Here is a 26,558-nt window from a genome sequence, read left to right as displayed (position 1 = left end):
TCGCTGTGATTGTGAGTGGGAAGCAAACACACACACACACACACACACACACACACACACACACACACACACACACACACAAATACACACACACACACACACACACACCTAGATGGGCCAACCTCTGACAGCTAAGGGGGGGAAACTTACAGTCACTGCAGGTGTGACATGCACAGCTGCTCCAATATCATCTATCCATCATCACATAAAATCTCTGCATACACTGCAACAGTTCGACCTTTAATCTAAGAATAAAGGTTGCAATAATAATTATTATGGTTGTGAAATATTCTCAGGACCAGGTTTACGCACATGAACGTTTTATTTATGCTACACACAAAGGCTTCATAAATTGAGCCTCCAGTATGTCCACACAGACAGGCTATTGTTGAACACAGAGAATGGCTGAATTTATTATCGACCATGTGTCTTCTTGGCCATACAATATCAACATGCATTATTATATCAACAGCTTTACAAATGTCACTGAATGATATATTATCAGTCGGTTTGACCTCTACTGTCATACGAGGTAGAAGCATGTCATGAATCACAAGAATAAAGTTCCTCTAACCGTTTCGTCAGCGAAGTGTTCAAATCCTGTTTGTTGTCTGGTAGCATGCAAGTATATCGTGTAAATAATCAATACTAAATAACTAAATTCCCAATCTTGATTTTGTTTGTCAATAGTTGATTAGATTGGTCTGTGTCACACAAAGTAAAACTAGTCAAGTTGTCTAGCGATGTTTTGATACCTTTTTACCTTCCTGATAGCAATTCCAATACCTGAACTTTGCGTATCAGCCAATAGCGAGAAAAGATACTAGTGCATTTAGAAAAATAACGTATTATATATTGTATTTTAACAGCTGTATGCTACAAACTTTCGTGCAATTGTTCTTCAAGCGCATTATGAGATTGCCTGTGTTTTAATTGGCAACACTAGTGCCTAACCCTCAAAACTTAAGTCTTACAAACAGTATATGTCGCTGTTTTAGTTGTGGGACTTTCCAGTTTGGAATCACCATTTTCCTGATGTTTCGCTTGCTCTGGCTAATGCTACATGACTGCAAAATAGTTATTCTTGGCCGCTCCACAAACAGTGTTTGCCAGTGGCATTAAAGCGTAACTGCTGTTTTGGAGCGGCCAAAAAGAAGTGATTTCCAGGAAAATAAAATTGCAGTTTCATTTAGGTGAAACTTAAATACTTAAAAGACATGGTTTCGGATCAGTCCATATATTCCCTACTCGCTGATGCCCAATCGAATATCAGAGCCATTTCCGATGCTGGTATCTGTAATGAATATGTCTATTTTTTCCTTTGCACGCATTCTAAGAACATGTGTCACATGTTTGTTTTACAACAGTGGTGGAGGAACAAGAACAAATTAATTTTTCCTTGGAAGTAGGGCTGGGCCATACAGCCTCAAAAAATAGTTCGATATTTCCAAATAGTACCTGACTAAACTTGCTGGGACTCATCCCTGACACAAACATACGCATGCGCACAGGAGAGTTTTCGGGAAGTTTTATGTATGTTTTTTACGTCCTGTTGCTTGTATTGTATTTCTTTATTTCATTTTTATACATCGCATGTGGAACAACCCACGATACATCAAGTACGTTCGATGTATCGCCCACCCCTACTTGGAAGGAAAGATTTGTTAAAGGTCCTGACAGACCAAACTAAATTTTGACCTAATTTTCCTCATTAGATATTTTGACAAACCTGATATCAAACATACTGAAAGTGAGTGTTCAGCCAAATGCCCTTGTATTGCAGGATTAAGTGTTCCATCCCGGATGCATTGACCTTTATTAATTAAGAAAAAGTTTTGCACGGTCCATTTATAGCACCACTCTGACTGCATCAGTCTAAAGATGGCTGGTTAAATTTTAAAACGGCAGAGAGAGAGAGAGAGGACACGTTTAATAAAGTCTGTGCACACTTGAAGTATTATAGCCTATAGCTTCAGAAACAAATCCATTGTTTTGCTTTATTTAACATTTTCTGTGAATAGCAAGCAGGAGTGGAAGTAATGAGGTTACTCTCATTACTTCAACAAAGTCTGTTTTTTTAGAGAGTGCCTGTACGAGCTTCTGAAGTTGCTTTCAAGATGAGTAATTTTGCTCTCTTAACTTAAGTATTTTTACTTCACTACGTTCAAAGTTGATGAAAACAAGTCACATAATGAAGTTATAATTAACCTTGTGAGGACGCAACAGAAAAAATAGACCCATATCAGCAGCTGCGGATTTAATGCCCCACACAGGGCCTGCAAACACTAAATACTGATGGATCTTAAAGCTGGGACCTCGGAACACTTCTGCTGTCAGTGAGGAGTGCGCCACCTGTCTGCTGTTTTCGAAAATCCCCTTTTGTGACTGCTCACCTCACTCAGTTTCGCATGGAGGAGCACAGTGAGACTGGTGAAGCATCTGTGTGCAGCATTTCCTTTTTGAGAAGGGGCAGTTTTGAGGTTAAGTATCTTGCCCAAAGACACTTCAGCATGCAGGAATGGGAAGACTGGGATCGAACCACCGACCTTCTTATTACCACACACACACACACACACACACACACACACACACACACACGAAAATACAGAAACATCTATCTAAAGTGTCATGCCAAAAATATAAATGCACATGGCCCTTTGTTTTTTTAGTAAAATTAAAATGTGAGATCAGGAGTGTGAAGAGACTGGACCACGTGGATTTGCATTGTCGGTAAATAAATAATGAAATTGTATGAAGAACATCACAAAAAATAAGAGTCAATAAACCATAAAACAGTGACATTAATTCACGTTGGGTAGATCAATCCCTTAAGTATTAATACACACGGAAATACTTTTTTTGTTCGGCAATCTTTGCAACTCTAAAAAAAAACTTTCCTGTGTATAAAGATGCATGTGATTGAGTAATTCCTAGAGAATGGTAAGAAAAGAAGTCTCCTGATCGGTAAATTGGTGGCAAACGGTCATTAAAATATATTAAAAAGTTAATAATGCATTTAGCTCATAAATCATGACACATTTGCCTCCCTTTACACGACAGGACATTAGCTGCTTTTAAGAATAAAAGAGTGGGCATAACTGATGCTGGTCCTGATGATAAGATCAAAAAGGAAACATGCAGAATCAACCACTCATCATACGGTTGATGAATAAATAACATTAAAGAGGTTTTGTATGTAAAGTATTTAAGGAATCGTTTTCTGTTGCGTTGTAAAATTTTCTACGTTCAGTTATTGCAAATGTTGGAAACAGTGCTGTGCTTACAGAGCGTCTGCACGGTCCAGTGAGAGGCTGAAGTGGTGAAATGCTGCTGTAACAAGAGCACCACTTAGCAGGTGAGCACAGTAATAAACCACCAGTTGCCATCAAGCTAACGCTGCATGACTAAGGCCCCTGTTCAGCCCTGTGGTATTAACATCCCTCCTGAGTGATCCAATCACGACTAGAATGCAGGTGTGAATGCACCCAAGATGCACCGAGGATTACTCCGAGTACAATCAGTGGCCCGGGAAGCATGTGGCCTGATTCTCTGAGTAGTACGAACACTCGTGAGCCACAGTTGAGCGCTGCCTGATCCGCCGGTGTCCTCTAACCTGCGACAGTTTCATAATCAACCCAAAGTATTTTTACTCTCTTCAGTGTTTCACATTCATTGATTTATTTGTGGGTGCAGCCAGGAGAATTAACACTGACCGCCACATATTGATTCTCTATTTTACTATTTTGGATGAGTAAAATGTTATTTCATAGTAGAGCTGCACACAGCATTGATTTGCTCGGCTACTCTCTCTCTCTCTCTCTCTCTCTCTCTCTCTCTTTCTCTCTCTCTCTCTAAAAACAACATAATTTGCTCCTCATGAAGAGCAATGACGTACATGTTTATTTGCATTTAGAGTAGGGAAGTGAGATCACATCACGAGTGGTCACTGGAGACACATGTGGTGACGCATTTTAATGCCAGATGTCAACTGACGAACATTCAGTCCTCCGCTGGTGTTGCCGTGATAGTTGGTGTTTTACCGGTGTTGCGTGATGTTCAGGCACATACCGATGACATAACTTGCCCTCCAGCCCCAGCATCTGTTTTAATTATTACAGACGTAAAAACATATTGGGTTCATTTTGTGTATCAGTAGTCATGCTCACGTTTATCAAATAAAAACTAGAATGACTGCACTGCGGTTGTATGTCTCCGCCAACCAGTTTCTTTGTACATATTTCCACATTTTTTCCTATAAGGGTCACTATAACCTTTACCATTGACAACTGGAACACAGTAACGTGAGGTCCTTGTGACCTTGCCCTTTGACCTCTAGGAACCAAAATCTATTCAGTTCATGTTTGAGTTCAAGTGAACGTTGGAACCAAATTTGACGACATTTCCTCAAGCTGATCTTAAGATATTACTTCCATTCCTTGTGAACAGGCCAAACCAAAACCTTATCCCTAAACTGAACCATGAACAACTCATGGCTAACTTTAACATTAACCTTAACACAATTCAAACATTACAACTATCCATAACCAGGAGCTCGTAAAATATGTTTGGACTCATTAGGACTTGGCTTTGGTCCCCACCATGAGGACATACATTGACATAATTTCCTTTAAAAAGTTGTTTTAAAAGCCAAAATGTCCTTACTCTGTAAGGTCTATGCTACAAGTACAAGGAAACACATCAGCTCAAATAAATACACACCATCAGCAACACAAATGATGTGGTCTTAGCGCAAAGGCCAGATCCATTTCAGCACCAACACGGAGTCAAGCCCAGCTACTGACTAAACAGATGATTTGTGTCAACTTTGTACTTTGCAGTGGAGCTCATGTTGTATCTAGGATGCTGCATAATGCAAATCAGAGACCCAATTTCTTCCTGAAAACACAAATGAACCACAGTCGCAGCCAAGTCCCAATGCAGGTGCCAAACGTTCATTCCCTGAGCTTCAGTGTTTGTCTCAGCCCCTGACCCTCGAAATGCAGGCTAAGCCTTTTCTCTTTTTTTTCTCACTCCCTCTGTCTCTCTCTTTCTCCCTCTTGGTTGTTCCTGCTGCGGAAAATCTACAGATCTGCGTCATCAAGGACACAAGAGACAAGTCTGATGGATCTGCTATCGCTTCACTCTCTCCACTGTTTTTCTTCCTTTCACTTTTTTTGCTGCCTTGTTCTCTAAACCTGTCTTTCGTGAGAAAAAAAAGCATCCATTCAGGAAAAAAACACAAAATGTAGTTTGTTTGCAACTTCCTATGAGGGAAACGGGCTCTGCACATTAGCATGCTAATGATACATCCAGACCTGCCATGAATCAATCATCTAGTGTGACACTCTTACACAACATTAAGACCACACTGGACTTCCTTAAAGGTACAGTGTGTAGCATTTAGTGACATCTTGGGTGAAATTGCATGCTGCAGCTGAATACCCCTCACCTCACCCTCCCCTTCCAAACATGAAGGAGAAGCTGTGGTAACCTTCAGTTCCTATACTAACTCAAAGTTGTGTTTAGTTTGTTCAGTGGCGGCCTCTGTGGAGAGGAACTGCTCCCGATGAAAATATAAAGTTTTTATACATAAAGGGCCCTATCTAGGATAAAGAAAAACAACAATTCATACAAATGGGATATTACACACATTTATAGACAAATTCTGCCAATAGATTGTTTTCACCTAAGTCGTACAAACTTGACCTTCAAAGCACCACATCCTCCACAGGACATAATCCCTGGACACAACAGAGATGATTAGCTCTGTATTGGCTTGTTAGCATCATCCTCTTTAGCAGGAAACAGAACCTATGTGGGCAGCTTGCTTGTGTGTTAGCATGCTAGAGAAAGCGAGGAAGCCAAGTGTTAGAAGCTGGTTAGCTTGGATGTGAGAAATCAGACAGAACCAGAGTGCAGACGCCCGTATGCTCCTCTGACCCATTTCACTCCCTCCCTCTGGTTCTTCTTTACTTAATATGCTCGCTGCAAACAAATCAGAGTGGCCTGGCTTATTCAAACAGCACCCAGAGGTGGGTCAGAGGATGGGGGGTAGAAGTAGGATGCTGGGTGACGAGTGAAAAGAGGAAGGAAACAGCCCCACGGGCAGCATCTCAGTTTCATAATAGCAGCGGTAGACCTCGTATTTTACAGCAACTCATTTACTGTGGTTCAAACTGGTCAACACCACATCCTTCACTCAATTCAAGCCCGTTTCCTGTTACTATAGAAACCCGTTTCTTCCCTCTTCCTAACTATTTTTCTTTCCACCTCCTCTTCTTCCTTACTCCAGCAGAAGCTACATCAAACAGTGCGTATATAACCAGAGCTGTGAAGTTATTTAATGAACGATGGGATTTATCACATCTCGCAAATCACTCGTCATTACTTACTATTATTCCTTCACTTTTGTAAAATATTGCATGCTGTTAAACGAAGAAGTCGTGTACCGCTTTATCTGATTCTTGTCAACACGAGTAATGAAGTCAACAGCAACTCAGACAAAATGAGGAGAACGGTGCAAGAAAATCGTTTGTGCCGCTAACTCAAAAAGCTTTTCCCCCCTCTCTCTCACCAGCACATATAGACACAGACATGGTGGGTACAGTTTGCTGCAGTGGATGTGTGGCTGGTGTCTTCACAGTGACACTGGTGCTAAGTTACAGTGCTAATGAGAACTTTAATGTCACCCACACACAGACTCCTAGCAGACAGATTAGAGCTGTGATTACACTGAGCCCCAAGAACACACTGGAACACAATGATACACACACACAGACACACACAGCGTGTGTCCAAATCACATTCACACATGTCAAAAAGCAGACAGAAATGGATTCAAGTTTTCACAAGCAAAGGCTTATGAAAGCATCATGCGCTCCACCTGCAATCTTCCTCTGCTGCTGCACTGTGCTATGGTTTATAGCACAGATACAGTTTATACGGCTTCAAGAGCAAGAGACACACACAAAGAAAGAGAGAGTGAGTGAGCGAGAGAGAGAGAGCAAGAAAGCTAAAGAAATCCAGACAGGCAGTGAAAAAGCATTGGGACGCCCCAATTCAAACTGTTGGACCAGTTTTCGACACAGATTCACAAAAGTAGTTTGTAGAACTGGTTTCAGATCGACGTCTCATCTGCTGTCTGCTGTTTATTCACTATTCATATGTCGAATGTGAATTGACTTATCTCACTGTCGTGTTTTACATTTGACCTTTAGTTAGTTGTTTGTTCAGTGCCGAGAACCACATTGGAGTATTGTGTTTTCAACTCCGGCAATATGGTTTCATTTGCGTTTGTTTGTCTTAACAACATTGCGCAAAAACTGAAATTTGGTCAAAGGATGCGGTTGGGTCAGGAAAGAACCCAATAAATTTAGTTGCTGATCCGGATCAATGGCTTTCTTTAACATTGCGGTAAAGAGAGTTTTTCGAATACTTTCAATGGTTTTAGAGGAGATAATTCATGAATCTTGATGAAAAATATCACGCATGTTCAGGGATCTGATATCTATGAGTGTGTGACATTTGATGTAGCTGAAGTGGACCATTGGGCCTGGCTGGAGGTTTATCAGCACAGTATATCGGAGAGATTGATATAGAAGCACATATATAACCGGGTTTGGGATCTGAGGGGTTTGGTCCAAAGATGTAGAAGCATGTACTTATGTTTAGTGGACTCAAACAGGAGCTGTGAAAATGTTTAGTTTGATAGGAATATGTTGGTCTCTGTTTATAACATTATTAAAAGCATACATATCAAGGTAAGTAGTTTTGGAGCAACATTAAAGTATCATTCTTTCATCTGGAGGCATCATTTAAATCCAGTAATCTCTTTCTTTCAGCTCCAATATTGGTCTAGCTGATTTCTTATGTCTGAGATTAGGTGCTGACTATAGTGCACAGTCAGGTTTTAGAGCTAACAATCAGAAGAAAATGGTAATAGTGGACAAAAAGAGTACAGTTGTAGGATGAACAACTAAAATATGAGCTAAAACTCAGCATGAAAGCTCCGTAAAGTGAAATAGAGCTGATGATTTGGGGGGGTAAAAAGCTGGTACTGGAGTGGTGTTCAGAATCAGTAGATACCCTGAGGCTGTGTATCAGCATCGGTAATGGGGGAGAAAAGGTCAGATCAGAGCAGAACAGACACAAACAGAGACAGAGACGGAGGCTGAGTTGATGATGAGGGACGCAGGACTCGTAGAGCCAGAGGAGGAGATGAAAGAGAGACAAAGTGATTCAGTCCTGCTATCCTCTGTACAGGATATGACCCTAATCTTCCCCTATCAATCAATCACAATCATTCCCTGGGCTTCCAGCATCTGTGTGGTTCCGACTGAGAGCAGCTGGGGGGTCGTAAGGTCAAGCCACGAAACTTTCCTCCACCAGCCCTCTCACTGTTTCTCTTCTCTCCTTCGACACGTGTGCACAGCTCGCAATGTTTCAAATCATCATCACTTTTGTTCTGCTGTCGATCTCGGACCCACCCCCTTCTCTTTTTGTCTTTCCTTTCCGCCTCATTTCTCCTTTTCTCTCTCAACCTCCCATCTCTCCCCCGTACCGAACCTCATCCCAAATGGGAAATCAATAAGACAGTTTGTGAAAGTCATCCCTCGTTCTCTCAGTCAGTAGCTTCATTTACTGCCTCGCACAATCACACATACATTCGAATAAAGCCACATATGTGCCGCTCCTCCCAAATTCTGGGAAATCTGCCTGACATCACCTTTTTTTCATCCCGTCCCGCTCAGAGACACTGCACTGCGGGAACCAAATGACACACAGAGGATTATACTGTGGGAATTAAGCTCTCAAGTGCTGTAATGCATACGACAGCTAACTGACACCAAGGACAAGAGGACACAGAGGAAACATGAAGAGCCCAGACATTTATTTTCAGAATGAAAGTGAGAACAATCGCATTTGGTGACTGGCGAAATTACATTTGGAAGCTCCTGCCCTCGTGTCTGTTAGCATCTCATCTACAGTGACGGAGACAGAATGAATCTCAGGGAAAAGCTCAGGGACTCAATGTAGGTGGGACAATTAACCAGACACCATCTGAGTCTGTTTTTGAGAAACAAAGCAGGAGTTTATACCTTTTACTTCATAAGCTTTTGAACGTTGTAATGGGGATGTTTTAACGCAGTGGATGAGAAAGACGAAAAAGGACCGAGAGAAGTTTCAAGGCCACAAATTCTGTTCTCTACTTGCTACAAAGATAAATGGAGGTGTTCATTTGACAGCTCGTGAAAACGTAAATGTTTAACAGTGTGTCAAAAAGCCAGTTAAGAATTAAAATGTCCCCATTTCCACAGTGATCCACCCTGACCTTTCTATTTTTACTTTCAGTTAAATGCAGACAAATATTTTGAGTCTTTACATAAAAATATTACACTCTTCTACATCATATTTAACTCTTTCAAACTGTGGTTAGTTTGTTTTAAAGACTGGCTGGGATTTCCCTCTGTGTGCCACTGAATTGTATTCTTTCCAAAGGGCACTGCTCTGTAGCAATGGCAGCTATATCTTAAGAGTGCTAAAAGGAGGATATGAAGGGGTACTGCTGTAAATCCTGCCATAAAGAGAAAAGATGGGAGACGGCTTTATCCAGTCCACACAGGTGGATTAGGTCTACAAGGAGCAAGATAGTGAGAGAAGGGGAGGAGGTGATAAACAGGGACAGAAACTGTGTGAGGGAGAAACCAGCTGAACGGACAGAGGGATGGAAGGGATGCAAGAAGGAAATGGGTTGAGGGGAAATTAGAGAAGGAAGTGTGCAAAAGGTAGACAGCAAAGTGACAATATCAAAACACACAGCATGCATACAGTATATTGGTTGATACACAGGTATCGGCCTTGGCCTGCAAAAATCCATATCGGTCAGTCTCTGGTAGACAACTGCTGGCTCACATCGTTGGTGCCTCTTAAATCAAATTGTTTGTACAATGGAGCCGACCCTGGGAGAAGCTTGTAACTAATCAGCTGAAATGATTTTTGCATTAGTATGTTTCTATTTCTAGATTCACAACGATTAGACGGATTAAAGAGCATCAGTCTATCTATACTAGTAATAGGGGCACTCCAAAATATGTGAGTCATGGGTATTTTTTATTTACTGCCATGTGCCTGTAATGTTTGTTGAAGAGGATGTGCACAAATGGAAAAAACTAAAAGGTAAAGATGTTTGTCTGTTTCCAAGATGATTTCATAAGTGATTTGTTCGTGTATACATTGTAAAACACAGTGTTCAATGCAGTATATATATATATGAGCACTATATCACTATAATAAATGCTATATATTGTGTAGAGGTCAGTGAGAATAAGTGCTGCCGACATGGGTGTCGAGTGCCGAGTTTCACATGGGAGCAGGAGCATGCGCCATGAGTGTTGCGGTTCCACCTCTGTGCTTTGGAAAAGTCAATGAGAGATGAATAATTTACAGGGAATCAGTCAGCGGCTGTCAGGGCCACTGTAAAGCCAAACTGCAACAAAAGAGAGAAAACACAGGAAAACACAGGACAGGACTAAAGTGTCATCCAAGCTGTGCAGGTTGTTTCCAAACATGTCAGAAAGGGAATGAAATAAGGATGGAGGAGAACAGTGGGAGAGACGGAGTAAAAGGTGAAGAAAGAGCAGCACAGGTGCGGCTGACAGGAGGCAGATGGAGGTGGGAACAAATGGACAAAGGAGTTTTAGACAAAGAGGGAAACCCGCTTCACCATCCATCCAACTTAAAACATGTGTGCACACCAACATCAAGATGAAAAAAAAAACCATTAGAAAGAGCCGATAGGACCCTCATCCAAAGGTCAAGCTCCCCTCTATCCGTCTTCTGTCTCACTTTGCTCCTTTTCCACGTTGTATCGGAACCCATCAATAACATATATCTCTCTCTTTTTTCTCTCTCTCTCTCTCTCTCTCTCTCTCTCTCTCTCTCTCTCTCTCTCTCTCTCTCTCTCTCTCTCTGAGCCCCCTTCCTGCTCTGTCCACAATCAAATCACTGTGTCAGACTGGAGGAGAGATGTGTGGGTGAGGATGCTGCTGCTTGCTTAGCTTCAGCCCACTCACCAAAAAAAATACATTTAGACCACCAAATGTGACATATTTACATACAGGCCCACATCACACACCAGAAAAAGCCTTGTCTGCGGTGAGGTGGTTGCTAGGTGCCACTGGAGTGATGATGTGAATAATCAGCCTCTTTGGCTTTATAATGAGATCTGTGAGGAGGACAACACAAACTCATTTGCATTGGTATAAATGTAGGCGTTCAGCGTAATATAGTCTAAATGCTATTTCGGATTTTTTTTCGGCCCACCTGGAAAATGCTTTTTAGGCAAAAACACACAAAGCAACATTTTGAAAAGACAAAAACATTTTTTTTTCTGAATAGTCTGTATCACATGTGAGTGGTTGTTAACCTGAGTGCAACCTCCCGTCATGCAGCCGTGGAAACAAACATGACACAACACAATATTGTGTCTTCATTCCCTCCACCAAGGAGGACAGGTTTTTACCCCTGTCTGTTGGTGTGTTTGTTTGTTTGTGAGCACGATCACACAAAAGCTACACGATGGATTTCCACCAAACTCTGTGTTAGTATGTGGAATGGGTCAGGGAAAAAACCCACACAATTTTAGTTTGGATCCGGATCATGGGATGTATCCAGGGGGCCTGTTGGGCCATCGAGTGTCATTTTACTGTCTATATTTACCATAATAAAAACATTGTCACATTTTACACTTGTACTATCTGCCTTATTGCCTGTGCTTATTTAATCTAAATGTCACCACTGGTCAGATATATATCAAAACCTTGCAGCGATAGAGCTTAAAAACAATTAGTTTTATTCGAATTTTAGATTAGTCCATGGACAGAAAGTTAATTAGCCACTATTTTTAATTTGTAATTTTGATAAGGGAATTATTAGGACATTTCCTCATCATTTTATGACATAAACTAAACAAGTAATTAAGCAAGGAAATCATTTTCTGATTAAAAAAATTACATATTTCATTGGTTTGATTTATTTCTATTGATGGAAAAATCAGCATAAAACCTAAAACTTTCTTTCTGAAAATTACAAACTAGTCCTTTAATTGAAGCTCCTTTCATTCTTTAAATTTTATGTTATGTCAATGACAGTTGAAACAATAACCACACAGCATCCCACTATGCCGCCATGCCAACTCATGCATGCACACATACGTTTTCCCTCAGCACACACACACACACACACACACACACACAAACACACACACACACACACACACACACACACACACGCACACACTTACACACGCACACACGCACACACACACACTCACTCACTCACACACTCATCCCCTGACAGAAACACTAGTATGATTAAAATGGAAAGGATTAGGTCGTACCAGGTGCTCAAATGAATTGTGTGAGCGAAACCCAGAGAAAATACAGTATGTCAAACGCAAGCCTGCCATGCTGCACACACCAGAGTATTATTTCCTCTAATGTAACCATTCATTTGTCATTCTCTTCCCCTCCTCTGTTTACTTCCAACACCTAATCGCTGTCAGCCTCCCTGTGTGTGTGGGTGTGTGTGTGTGTGTGTGCTTGTGTGTTTGTGTGTGGTTTTGCTACGTCTCTGCTCAGGCCCTGAATGTGCAGTATGTGTGAGTTCTATAGACATGAGACTGTACGTACATGTGTCTGTCTTCTCTCGCTTTTCTGCTCGGCTCCCTGTGAATCGGGACACGCTGTGAGCGGCTGCTGCTGATGATGATGACTCAGTAATGTGAGAATGTCACCAGAGTCTGGGAAATGTGACTGGTTTCTGTCTCCCTGCCAGTGATACTCGCACTGTAGCTTTCTCAGCACACTTCACTACCGCTCCTGTCAGTTTCTCTCTGTTCTTATCTGTTCCTCTCTTGTCTCAGGCCCCATTTCAAGTGTCTCGATTGCAGATAAAACCCAGATTCAATTTAATACACTTTTGGTTACTCTTAAATCCATCGCCACTTGCCAGATCTCACATCTGATTAGAGGTTTTTCCCAGGCGACAAGAACGTCAGTCCATGCACCGGAGGCTGTCCAGCTCCATGATATCTGAGGGACAAATGCACTCGCAGCATTAGCATCCTAGCTAGACAACTATTACAGTAACTATAAACTAGCACTGTTGCTTAGAGTGTGACGGCTACTTTTGGTGCGATTGTGTCAGTTCAGCATCTTTTATCCTGCAAAAGAAGTGCTACTTTCACAAACCATTTAATTATCTAGTTACGCCCGAGAGGACAAACAATGGATATGCACATATGTATATATAGCTACACAAACTGTTTAGTCACGACTTTTGCAACCATGGACTGTTGATAAAGATGGATGACATGACAGCTCCCGAAAGTGGAGCCAAAGTGTCTCGATCGCCACCTGGTGGCTGATTGTATCTGTCATAAATCCGGCCTCCTGCTTATTAAAGCAAGCGTTGGAAGTCCTGAAAAAGCTAGAAAGAGCAAGTTTCAGTTTGAAAATATGCACCCGATACATCGCACCAACTCCCATCAACCCTTTCATTAAAGCTATGTCCTGTAAACAAATGAGCGAGCATTAACCCCTGCTAGAAGCGGAGTTTTTTTGTGACTCGCTTGCTGACTTCTGACTGTCATCTTCAGCTTGTATAAACTGGGCTCATGTGCAGTGAGAACACAGGCAGGGTGGGAGGAGAGTGGGAGGAAGTTGAGACGCATCCATCATATAGTCTGTGGTTTCTTTAGATGGTTTTACGTTTTAGGTTTGATTTTAACAACCACAGGATTTGTAAACAGCACCAAAGGAACTCCTGCCTGAGAAGTCCAGCTCGGGAGGGGGGAATGCCCCCTATACAAACCAACCACTCCTGTATGTAAGCAGGAAGTGGTTGGAGATTTAATGAAATAGGCTTGTCTAAGATAAATCCCTTCTCGTTTCATGAAAAAAAAAAGGGATGAGAGCCAATGGGTGCAGCCGGGCGAGGTGAAAGAAAAAGCTGCACTCAACTCGAACCACATGGCATCATCAGCGTCGTATACAGAAAGATACATGTACATTTATCAGAAACAGATTGAATCAAACATTATTTATCAACCCAATCTAGGCATCATCCATAATGGAGATGCTTTTACCTACCGGAGAGATTGTACATGACGTGATGTGCCCCTCTGCTCCATATGTACATCCCCATTAAACAGCTTACTGACATCACGCTAAAAATATAATAATAATATCGGAGCAGTGTCTAAATAGCACGTTGCACTTTGTGCTCTATAAATGGCTGCCAAAGAGCTGCATCAATGAAGTTGTGATTAAATGGATTCCATTTTTATCAATGACTCATCCCACTGAAAAGCCAGTTTGTCTTCCTTTCAAATAAACAATACCGTTTTCAGATCAATGTCATGCTGACAGAGAGAGCTGGATCAACATGTGCATTTCAAAACAAAGGAGAGCTTCAGACAAGAAAGCAGAGCCGGGCGGTCATGAAAGCAGCAGGATATGTCAGATGGTTTGTGTTTGAAAATGAAGTTTATTATTCTATTTTCATCCTTTAAGGGCCCACATTTTACACCTTTCTGGGATTTAATTTGAGGTATTGGTTCCCCTAAGATGATATATCGGTGGTTTAAAGTAAAAAAAAACAAAAAACGCAATGTGTATTTCCATGTCCCCTCTTCTGCCTCTCTCTGGAGCTGCAGACAGAACAGGCTGTTTTCACCTGCCTCTTGAGCCCCTCCACTGATTGGCTGACTGCACTTTGACCAGGCCTATCATCGGTCTCATTCTGGCACATTCACTCCGGTAAACACAGCTGAAAGTCACGGTTTTAATGTTTGCAGCTATAGAAGACCAGCCACAAAATTGCAGTCTGTTACAACAGGATGTTTCTGAATGTTAAGTTACACCGTCCTCAAGTTTTAGCAGGACAGACGGCCAATGTAGGAGTAGCGTCCCGAGTTACAGTACGGAGTTTAACAAAGGAGTTTCAATACAAAGTAACGGGTAACATCTACATTACTCCGTACTGAGCACAGCGACACGGCACGTCAGAAGAAATAAAGCGCAACCGCTGGTCTTGAACAGTAACGTTCTTAGGAGGAATGTGCACGGACACATTCTCTTCCTTGCATCCCTCCACGCAGCAGTGTTTCCTCAGTGTTGTTTGTTATGGTTAGCTTGTGGTAGCTAACAAGCTGCTAGCTCAGCAACATGCCTGCTTCGTGTCGCGTTTTGTGTGGAGGGGAGGTGTTAGGGAGTGGGGGAGGTGGGTTCGGAGGCTGGACTGGTACCGGCTGGGTGGGGCTGCGAGACGAGTGTGATCCTGAATGACATCATACGGAGAGGAAGTACGAATCGAGACGTTTCAATAACATATTTCTTAGAATAGACTGAGTGAAAAAGTCTGGAGTGACTGTTTTCATACTTTGAGGGTACCCTACAATATGGGCCCTTTAACACTGGAGTGGCAGATATCAGCTTCCTCCTTGCAGAGTGCTGCTCTGGGTCGGGTAGCTCCCGACAAAGTTGAGTAACAGGTAGAAAAATCTATCCATCCATTATCTATACAGCTTCTTCTGTAAGGGTTGCAAGAAGAAACAAACAACTCTAAACTATCAAATTTACAACTTTAGTCAATTAAGAGTCTTCACTCAACCTGACCCAAATCTGCAAGTCTTCAGTCTGGGAGGAGACGGTGTACCCAAACAAGGGGAGAGCATGATGACCTTAAATTATATTGGGCAAGTCTACGACACCACCTTTGACCCCTTCACTTTTGCTCAAATAACTGTCATGTCAGACACAGCACTACATCAAAACAGATCATACAAAGACAAAAATAGCTAGAAGTGAATACGTTCTCAGTGTTGCTGCTTGTATAAAGTGCCAGAATGTATTAGCTTCTGATAGCCACAATAAGCTAGCCATGTTGTCGCTGAGAAAACACAATGGCAGCTGCAGGAGCACCAGTTCTTCGACAATTCAATGATACTTTTCTATAAGAACAGAACTGGTACCAAAATGGGGGGACAAGGAGGCCATGACGCGTTTGATGTGAGTTACTGTGTACAGTATGTAGCATTTGTGTTTAATCACGGGTGATGGGTCGGGTCACAGGTCATATGTAAACGGATCTGGGCGTATCCAGATTTGACTTGGAGGTGATAGCGGGTAATGTATCGGGTCCTTTTCAAGGCTTTGGAGGTGCTTGTTTGCAAAAAATGTATCAGTACAGGTCCTTACCTCCTGGACACAAGTGCGGAATCTGCTACAAAGACACATTGTACTTATTCATTTTAAAACTATGAAGATGCTGAGCACTTTGACACTTAGAATGATCGTTATCTTCAACAAATAAATGTGCAACGATTTTATGTGCCCGGTTTTCAAATGCGCTTTATATGCAGTCATTTATCAATATAAACCGTTTCCGATCTCTACAGCCACTTGTCTCTCGTCACAGAAAAAATCAAAGATAACACATCACCCACTCATTCATGTGAGCATAACAGTGAGAAAGAGGAGTGACAGAAAGCAAAGGGCCCTTTTGTTAAAGTGATAATTTGTTTATGTCATGATCTGATTGAATTTGGATGCTTAAACTTTTATGTCTGTCTGAATGGAGCTGGGCTGCAGAGATCAACAAATTACTGGATGCACGCGGAAAAGAACATACAGTAGTCACAGAGATTTTTGGCAGACCCAACCAGTTCCTACACATCACAGAAACCGGACATCAATCATCCATGTATTAACTGTGTGAGGATAAAGACTTTTGCCAGAGTGGGGGCCTGCAGAAGTAAATATAAAAATAAATAAATGGAGAGAGAGAAATTGTTGTGGATGTGTTGATAGGAGCTGAGGCCCAGGGCATTGAAGGGCGGGAGCTGTACTGTCTCATTGTGCTGCGTGGATGGGGAATAGAGGACGAGGAAGAGGCGTTTCCATGGGAGTGCGGCCGTGTTCTTCTCGAACAGATGCATTCCCTTATCTCCTGCCTGGGGAGAAACAAACACTGGCAGCTCATTCGAAGGGGAGTTTCCCTGGATCCGTTTGAGCTGCACAGAGAAACAATAGAGCCCTAATTGAATTTGAGGAAGGGAGAGAGAAGTGCACGACTTGTAGTGTAAGGGACCACGAAATATGTGTTGATAGCAGATGAAATGTAGATGATGAGCTGTGTCAAAGCCATATTTGATCATTAAAAGCAGTTTGTTTCAACAAATGTGTACTGTAGCACTGTATGCATTTGTATAACAATAAAATTTGTCAACAGAACCATACTCTATGATGCGTGTTATACCTATGAAAGTCAAGTTGACCCAAACTAAGGCTACATCGACATACAATACGATTTGTCAGGCTCCTATCACATGACCACTTTCCAGCCTACTGTCAGATCCCCTCATTGTCCAACCAGCGCCATTGTGCCACAGCGGAATCATTCCTCAAAATCCAAGGCCGGACAAAGTCTCCTTGAATTAAATCAAGCTGTTCAAAATTTCAGACAATCATAGATATCACACTCCTAAATATCCAGAATGTTTCATCCCGAATCTCTGGGAAATTGGTGAAAATGTCAAAATTGCAATGTCAAAGAAAATGAAAAATATAATGCTTGATTCTCCCTTTTCTCCTGATGTCTCCAACGCTCCACGGACTTTTGTAGAAAGTTATTGGGTCGATTTTGCATAATCCTGCTGACAAACAAACCAACGAACAGGGGCGAACTGAAGGACAGTAAGGAAAACAAACAAAAGCTCCACCTTGTTGTGAGATTATTTTGTTTCCAAGATCAAGAATGAAGTTTCAATCTAAACTATTAGATGGATTACAAACCTACAATCAGATATTATCACTCTGATGATCCTCATATTTTCCACATGGTACCATTATCAGGTCAAAATGCCAATTGACCCAAATAATTTGGGTCAATAAAAAAACAAACTGATGCCTCAGCTGCTCTGTGTGTTTAGTGCTAACACATAAGCTCTAACAGATAAATGAAATGGGAGCTCAATTGAATAGTCTTGTAGAAATAGACAGTGATAGAGGGGAGGTGATTGAATACGCAGAGGGCCAGAGGGGCTGGGTGAAGGAGCAGACAGTGTGATCTGTGTGGACAGGCCTGTAATTGAAGGGAAGGAAAGGACCTTAAGCTAGATCAGTATCTATCACTGCAGCCGCGAAAGAGCGCTCAACACCCATATATTTCCAGAGAGGGGAAACGGGGAGAGAGAAAACAACAGCCCGCCAATGGGAAGAAAGTCCATAAGGATGATGAGGGAGGGGGCGGATCCGATGCAGAGACAGATACTGGCCACATGTGGACGCGGGATGTTGGCTCCTCTGAGCTCTGACACTGATGGGAGAAAGACAAAGAGGGAGAGGATGTGAAAGCGAGCGAGAAACACTGACGGATAGAGGGAGAGAAGAGATCAACATGTTGAGACAGCCCTGGAGACACAGCCACCAGAGAAGCAGAGAATTATGGGAGTGCAAATTAAATTACACCGGAAGGGACAGTCAGGTCTGGACCTGCAGGAAACACTGCACATGGGGCTGTGTGTGGGTGCGTGTGCGTGTGTGTGTGAGTGTGTGTGTGTGTGTGTGTGTGTGTGTGTGTGGGTGTGTGTCTGTGTGTCTATGTGTGGGTGTGTTTGTGTAACATACAGGTGTAAAGAAAACAATAGGTATTACGGGTAGAGTAAGAGAAGAATATAGGAGGTAAAAGGATGATTTTTGCCAACACTGACACATTAAAAACGAATCGTCAAATACAATGTGATTTTTATAACAAGGTGCGATCCTTTGTCTTTAACCATCAGCAAGAGTAAGAAGAGCAACAGATGCTGCATGTATGAACACATCAACAAAGTTGTGATATTTACAACAGTGATTAGAAGAAACGCTTTGAGTATAATAAAAAGATGTGTCAACGTTATTTATACATAATAAATTGTCCGATAGAGATGAAGGGAGCAGCAATGACAATTGAAATGGAGGAGTTATTGCCTGTAATGGTAGAATATGTGAGCAGACTTGTTTATCATAGTCCATTAATACTTCATTATTAAAACAGTCACATCCTTCCTCCATTACATATTTTGCTGATCCTGTAAGATGTGCACACTTCTTCCTATGTTGTTATTCTTCCATCTCAAACAACAGGACACTTTCTTTATTTTAGTGCCTTGATGTTTTTATGGTCCTGTAATGAGTTTATCGGGAAATGCTCGGCAGCATCAGGCTAATTACTGTCACCAACTGTCTTCATCAATAGGCCTTTTTCACCGCAAACATTTTCACTTGTAGTAGGGAAACCATGGGTGTTACTTATAACATAAGAAATGTCTCTGTGCTATTTTCATGTTTGTGACAATAGCAACAGGTCCTGCAGCCTAATCAACCACGTGTTGTTTACCCATATCCCCTGATACAACCCGCAGGGCTCTCTCCTAAATAACGGCAGCAGGAAGGAAAAAAATCACTGTTGAAAAACAAATACAATTTTATGATAACACTATAATATGATGTGGTTAAGGTCGGACACAATAACAACATGGAAAAGGAAAGATCATGGTTTGGGCTCATTGAGGTTAGAGGACCGTCGACATCCTGGCTGCCAGCTGACTTCTAACTAAATGCATCTGTGAAAACCCAAGAAAGTGAAGTAGTGTCCTCTTTTTCAGTTTTTGGATGAAATTACAAACACTGACATAAAATAATCTACATTTAGTCTACATCCATGCCTTGATCCAAACTGTGAAAGGTCCATATGACATCACAATCATATCATACATTTTGTTCACAGAAAGGAATGTTGAACCGTGCACTTATAAAGAAGGAAACTGTATTTTGGTTGTCTTGGCATGATATAAACATATGATAATAGAGGCTTCTAATGGAAATAATAATACTGGTGCAATAATAAACAAACTATTTAAGTCTTGCTGAAAAGAAACAGCACAGTTTTGAAGATGTATGTCTCCAAAGTAATCCATGACCATGTGATCCAGCAAACACCATGCTGGCACCCTTAAAGTAAAGCAGCTAAATTTGAATCACCCATTAAAAATGTCATTATGAACACCTCAGTTATTATAAGGGCCTATCAAAAGCAGAAGTGATGGCCACTGCATTTAGCATTTAGCTATATTGCCCGTAGCATCTGCTTCACTAACACCAACCAAATATGAAAACACATGCATGATTCTTGCATGGTTTGTTATGAATGTATGTATGTTTTCTGTCTTAGCTTGTTGATAACCCTCTGTGTCACACCATTCTCCGACAGTAAACAAAGCAGATCCCAGTTCCATGCACCAACCAGGGGAAAAACAACTGTTATGGCAACATCTGCTCATGGTGAACTGTAGAACTGTAGTTATCCTTCAACCTGTCTCACTGTATTTATAATGTCGCCTGGGTGAGACATCTTACCTCACAGCTTTTCCTGTTCACCTCTAAATTTCCCTTCTCTTATTTCCGTGTCTTTCATTGTTTCTTTTCATGTTGTCGTCTTTCTGTTCCTCCATCACCTTACACCTGTGACGGCATACAAGGGCACCATGTGATGCTACAGTTTGCAGTTTGAAAAGAGCCTTGAGCAGTGGTTTAAAGAGCCGAGGCCTGAGATTACTGAAATAAGTGGCATAAGAGGTAATAGTGAATAAGTATAGTTTCAAGTTGTCTAGTGTCTTTCTCTTTTTTTTAATTGTCCAACCGAGTGGTTCTTCAAGGAGCAGTGGTTTGTGATGCATGCCTGGGGTGCTGTGCTCACGCAAAGGTCACACGAACACTGAACCAGATTAGCAATTCAGATCGCACTAAAGGGGCTAAAAGGCTGCTGTGGCCCTGCTTGAGTCATATTACACTCGCAAAGAGAAGGAGTGCAAATGTACACTAGTGGAAGCAGCTATACGAGGTGGGAAATAGGTTAATGCACATACATACACACTGTAAATATATATGCATGTAAACACTCTGACCAACAAGCATAACAATAAGGTATGACTCACAATAAGCACACATAACACCAGCACATATCATTCCAATGGGAAGCTTTATCCACACTATATCCTCCCAGTAACTCATCACACACGTATGGATTAGCAGCACTCTGCCCAGCCTCCTGACAATCTGCCCTTATACAACATCCATCTTGTAGAAAATGACTTTGGGTTGCAGGATCATTATTCGGGCAGTTCTAAGGGGAAGGCTTCCCGCTTTTGAAAGTTAAGCCCCTGACCTGTGTGGTGGCGTTGTCATGGTGACGATGCAGCATCTTCCAGTGTGAGACACATTTGATAACAGCCGTCATGACAATTTTGAAACACCTAAATGTTCAAGATGAGGCAATTGGTCGAGGTACGGAGCGTCAAACTTACAAAATGACTGCTTCAAAGATTGATAAGTTGAAGCAAAAACATCTATAAAGCCGAGCTATCGGTGGAGGTACAGTATATGCAGCATGATAATGCATGTAGTGCATTTACAACCAGATACAGCACAAGACAGGCAACTCATAAACCTCTGCATCCCTTGCATGAGGTAAACTCCCTCGTGTCAATAACAATGTTTCGTGCTTTCACTGCCACCGATTCTGAGACCTCCACGCTGCATATTTAACATCTCTCTGGTGTGCTCAGCCAAAGAAGAGCTCATAAAGACCCCCGGTTTAGCTAATAAGGTTTGGGGACACACAGCAAACCCACAACACAACAAATGAAGTTTAATTTAACTGGTGTATCCCCACTGTTTCCACAGGTAGCACCGGGGAGCACTGCTCGATGCAGCCGAGTGGGCCTTGAAGCCTAAACCAACACAATACCATGTGTGTCTGTGTGTGTAGCTGATGTGGACCCAGGTATAAGATGCCATTGACGAGCACATGCACTGCCTGAGACACATAAGCTCCGAGGCTGCCATGTTATTGGAAAAACAAGCAAACTGCAGGGACAATACAAATCCTGGATTAGGTGCGGAGATTGCTTGCAGTAGGACAGCATTGAAATGAGCAACACTCTCTCGACTTGTGGTGCAAACCTCACACTCCTGGTGTCAAACTGTCACCTCCGCAGTCACAGGTCACAAAGTAGTCCATGTTAGGAAGGCTTAGAGAAGGAGGGAGCGGGAAAAGGAGGGAGAGCTGGAGGATTATGTGGTGACCTGTTCCCTCCTGAGGGGCCGCTGACAGGCCAAGTGGTGCAGTGGAGGCACAGGTAGTCTGAAATCAAAAAAAACTAAATACCAACATACTGATAGGTATGAACGGTTTCCATGACGACTGTGAACCCACCCCCTTAAATGCACTGGGCGTGTGTGCGCGTGCGCGACCTGGCCTCGTTATGGTCCTACCTTGCATTCCTCCATGCACGTCCTGACCGAGTACGCGTCCGTCTCGTATTTTTGAACCAGCAGCTCAAACTCCTGGTACCTCTCCTCCGCCTCCAGGTCGAGCAGCTGATAAGCCCGGACGCACTCGCTGCATCCCGGCAGATCCACCCCCATGGCCATATCCAGGGTGCAATTCAAATCGACCGGACTCGTAAACCCGTAAAACAAATCCAAAAGTGAGTAGGAATTACAAAAAGAAAGGTACAAATCGCTCAGATTCACGTACGCCAGCGGCGTCCCCTCGCCCCCTCCGCCGGAGAGGCCCAGGCACACGCTCTCCGCGTCCGGGAAAGTGAAGCAGTCTTTGGACAGGCTGTCCGGGTGACACGCGTCCATCCGCCACAGAGACTTGGTAGAATTCCCTAGAAAAATAACATCTTGCTCTCTGGCGAGCCGGAGGGGGGGGTCGGGTGACGGCGGGACGTGGTGGTGGCGGCGGCGGGGGGGGGAGGAGGAGGAGTGCGGGGAGTGCTCGCCCGTCGTGTCCGTAATTGAGAGCCCCGCGTCCCACCGCTTGTCCCGGGTCCGCGTCAGCTTCGCCTCGGCGCAGAACCACAGGTGATCGGAGAGCAGCACCGTGATGAAGAGCAGCGAGGCCAGCGACAGTCGCCATCTCTGGGCCCGCTCCGACTCGGCGAACGGCTTCTCATGCTCTCGGGCTGCGAACCAGGATTTCCAGCCTTCGTCATGCTGCCGCCGCATCCAAGCAGCCCTGGTCATATTTTAGAAAAGTGCTGCCCTGGCCGACTCCACCGCGGGGGCTGCTCTGCCACAATACTCATTGACTTGAAGGGGTGGTGGTGGTGGTGGTGGTGGTGGTGGGGGGGTGGGGTGTGGGATGGAGTCCGGTTGGTTCTCCTCCTGCAGCGGTAGCGGTAGGTAAGGGGGGGTGCCGTGCCTCCGCCGGGTCCAGGGCGCTCCTCTCTCTCTCTCTCTCTCTCTCTCGCGGTTCCCTATTCCGATCCAATTAGCGCGCCCGCACAGATTAAGCTCCTCGCTGCTGCCGCATCCCGGTTCTCCATGGCTCTCCGGGGGGAGACGGCGTCCTCTTTGACCGCATGGCCCCCCTCCTCTGCCTGCCGTCCCTCTCCGGGTCTGTCTCCCTCTCGTCGGGGGGTGGGGGGTGCAGGCAGGACCAGCTGTTGCGAGCCTCCTCTCGGCGTGTGGAGCTACAGATGCTGCGCGTCCTCCTCCTCCGCCGCTCGCTCGCTCGCTCGCTCGCTCGCTCGCTTCGCAGATTCACTGGAAGGAAAGAGCGACGAGCCCGTTGGATGCACGCAGGCTGCTGTCTCTGTCCCGTACCTGGGCGGAAAGCCTGGAATCCTCTGTCCCGGTGGCCATTGTCATCTTGGACCGCGGTTAAGTTGCCGCCATGTTCGTCTTGAAACACTTTTTTGGAGAGCTGGGTCTGTTTGCGTCATCTCCATCGTTGCGATAGCTCCATCGTTGCGCAGTGGCGGAGCAGCTTATTTCCTATATGCACACACTCAAACACACACACACACACACACACACACACACACACACACACACACACACGAAGGGAGGGAGGGAGGGAGGGAGAGAGGGAGCACAGGCGGACACATAGGTGGTGAAGGGTGTTTTGGCTAGTAATAGTCGCCAAATCCTGTCTTGGCACAGCAAGACGCACACTTTTGGCGACATCTTGTTTTTTGGTGCAGGATAGATGCAAGTGCACTCACGCTCAGTGTTTTTCATGCTGTCATTAAGATTCATGGATGTGGGCTGTATCAGGGGGAATTAAAAAAGATGTGAATTGAGTCTTTGACAACACCGGTGAAATGTAGTCATGGTTGAGCTTGCACGGGCACAAGTGGAAAACAGCTGCACAATCATCAGGTTTTTGTATGTTTAACAATATAGTGTACCTGTTTCCTGCAAGTGGGTCTCACCTTATCAGCTGTGTTGTGTTTGGTCAGTGGTGCTGTCTAAAACAAACACCTGACTTACAGTTTGGCCTCCAGTCTCCCTGTGTGTCTGACAGCGAGAGGCAGGGACAGATTACTGTTTGGGAGCGGAAAGTAAATTACAGCATTCGTCCTCGTCCACTAAAGCCACTAATCATTGTCAGCGTGCACAGCTCGGGGTGCCTTAGAAAAGACAAGGGAGTGTTGCTTAGTGCTAATTGGCTGTATATTGCTGGATAAGGCAAGAGATGATTACCTGATTAATTTGTGCCTGAGGTTGGTTGGCAGGCAGCTTATCCTGCAAGTTGTTGTCGAGAGGGAAAAGTGCTCATCTAACACCAATCCAATTAGATTTAGTGCAGCCACCGACCCACGGCCAAGAAAATAACAATGCAACATATTGAATAGTGCAGGTGATTGAATCCAAATGTTACATATTGTTGGACAACTTTCAGCAGTGGATTTCAGCACCAAGGACAGCTCCTCACAATGGAAGGTTCCATTTAACTGATTTCCTTCTTCGTGAAAGCCGAGGTGTTTATTTTTTCCTGTTGTGCGGTTGATGGCACCACACTTACTGACACCACTTGTTTTAAGTTGCCAACCAAAATCAAAAGGCTAACATATTGCATTTGGAAAGCTACTTGTGTTAAACTGCCATTCAAGGGAAAAGTGAATAATGTGGGTCATATTATGTCAGGTTTCAGTGGAGGGAATAAGTCTTTTCACTGACTGAATTTGCTGATTTAACCCAAAAATGTCAGCAGGTGCCAACACAAGGAGATTCTGGTTTGCTTTTTGATTTACTTTTTCACCCCTGATTATAAGGTAACTGTTCAAAATGCAGGGTCTAGAGCAGACATGGGCAAAGTACGGCCCGCGGGCCGTATACGGCCCATTGGGCTTTTTAATCCGCCCGCCGAACTTGTCCAAATTAAAAAAACTAACAATTTTGTAGCACTTCAATGGCAGGTACTTATAGAACTTTGTAGTTTTGATTTATTTTTGAAGAAATCATACTTTCTTGATTCTTGTTGTTCTGGGTTTGAACCCTCGGGGTTGAATGCACTTATTGTAAGTTGCTTTGGATAAAAGCGTCAGCTAAATTAAATTTGCCAGGGAGTGTGGTGTATAGGGCTTGAAAAGGCCCATGATCTCCCTTCACTTTTTCCCTTTGCCCTGTGAGCTCTTCTGTAAAATGAGAGTATCAAGGAAACAAAAAGTGGACAATGGGTGCCGAGTGTTTAACACGGAGTCGACAACAAAATACTTTTTCACTGAAGTCCAATCGAAGGCTGTATGCCTGATATGCCGAGAAACTGTCGCAGTTTTCAGGGAGTAAAACATCAGCCGTCACTTTGCTATGAAGTCAGGCAACGCAAGAACGGGTGGCTGCAGCTCAGAGGTTGGCGACTAATTTACAGACTCAGCAACATTTTTTTTCACAGACAAACTGCGATTAAAGAGTCATCTACCAAGGCATGTTTTTTGGGGGGCATTCGAAATAGCAAAGGCTAGCAAGCCTTTTTCTGAAGGCGAGTTTTTGTTAAATGGCCTTGCAAATAAGTGCTTTGCTACTCGGTAAAGGCCAAATCCTTTCATGTAATTATTTTTCCATGTCATTTATATTAGTTCACAAAAACACTCCATCCATCTGTTCCTGGCCCGGCCCCTCTGTCAAATTTTGGAACCTATTGTGGCCCGCGAGTCAAAAAGTTTGCCCACCCCTGGTCTAGAGTGTGATAGGAACACTTATTGGAATGGAAACTGCGGATGGTGGATAACATCTTTTAGGGGTGCCTGAATGCTCACCATTCATCACTCACTCGTCTCTCATATTATGTCACTCCAGGATGCTGTGATCATGCCCTGCGGCGAGAGACGTCCTACTTTGGCCGGGGTTGTCTAGTTTGCTTTAACTGTAGTTGCCCAGTTTCATATTTAGTCTTTGACCCTGAATGCTGTGTATGTTGGTCCCTCACCCTGCTGTGTTAGTAGACATACGGATATAAGAACATGGCCAGGGGTCTCATAACACAATTTCCGAAAGTGCAATTTCCTTTTTTCGGGGCATAACGCCTGACTTATTTCAGCACCTGAGAGACAGCCAATCAGAAACATACGGAGTGTGTGTGTGTTGCTCAACAGAGAGTTGTCAGTTTGACACCATCTTTCCTACCTGCGTGTGTGTGCACGAGTGTGTGTTGTGTGCATG

General features: G+C 43.4%; 1 protein-coding gene across 1 annotated transcript in view; it reads right to left on the bottom strand.

Moving 5' to 3' along the window:
* LOC133022229 (NALCN channel auxiliary factor 1) overlaps positions 1-23,135 on the bottom strand; it is a 74,761-nt gene extending 51,626 nt beyond the window's left edge. Inside the window, exon 1 of the mRNA XM_061089264.1 lies at positions 22,377-23,135. Coding sequence (XP_060945247.1) covers positions 22,377-23,135 — 759 coding nt within the window. The remainder of the gene's footprint in view (positions 1-22,376) is intronic.
* Positions 23,136-26,558: the final 3,423 nt, after the last annotated feature.

Source organism: Limanda limanda, chromosome 16 (assembly GCF_963576545.1).
Source record: "Limanda limanda chromosome 16, fLimLim1.1, whole genome shotgun sequence".
Taxonomy (NCBI): domain Eukaryota; kingdom Metazoa; phylum Chordata; class Actinopteri; order Pleuronectiformes; family Pleuronectidae; genus Limanda; species Limanda limanda.
Note: the sequence above shows the minus strand (reverse complement) of the source record. Positions and strands in the feature narration are given on the sequence as shown.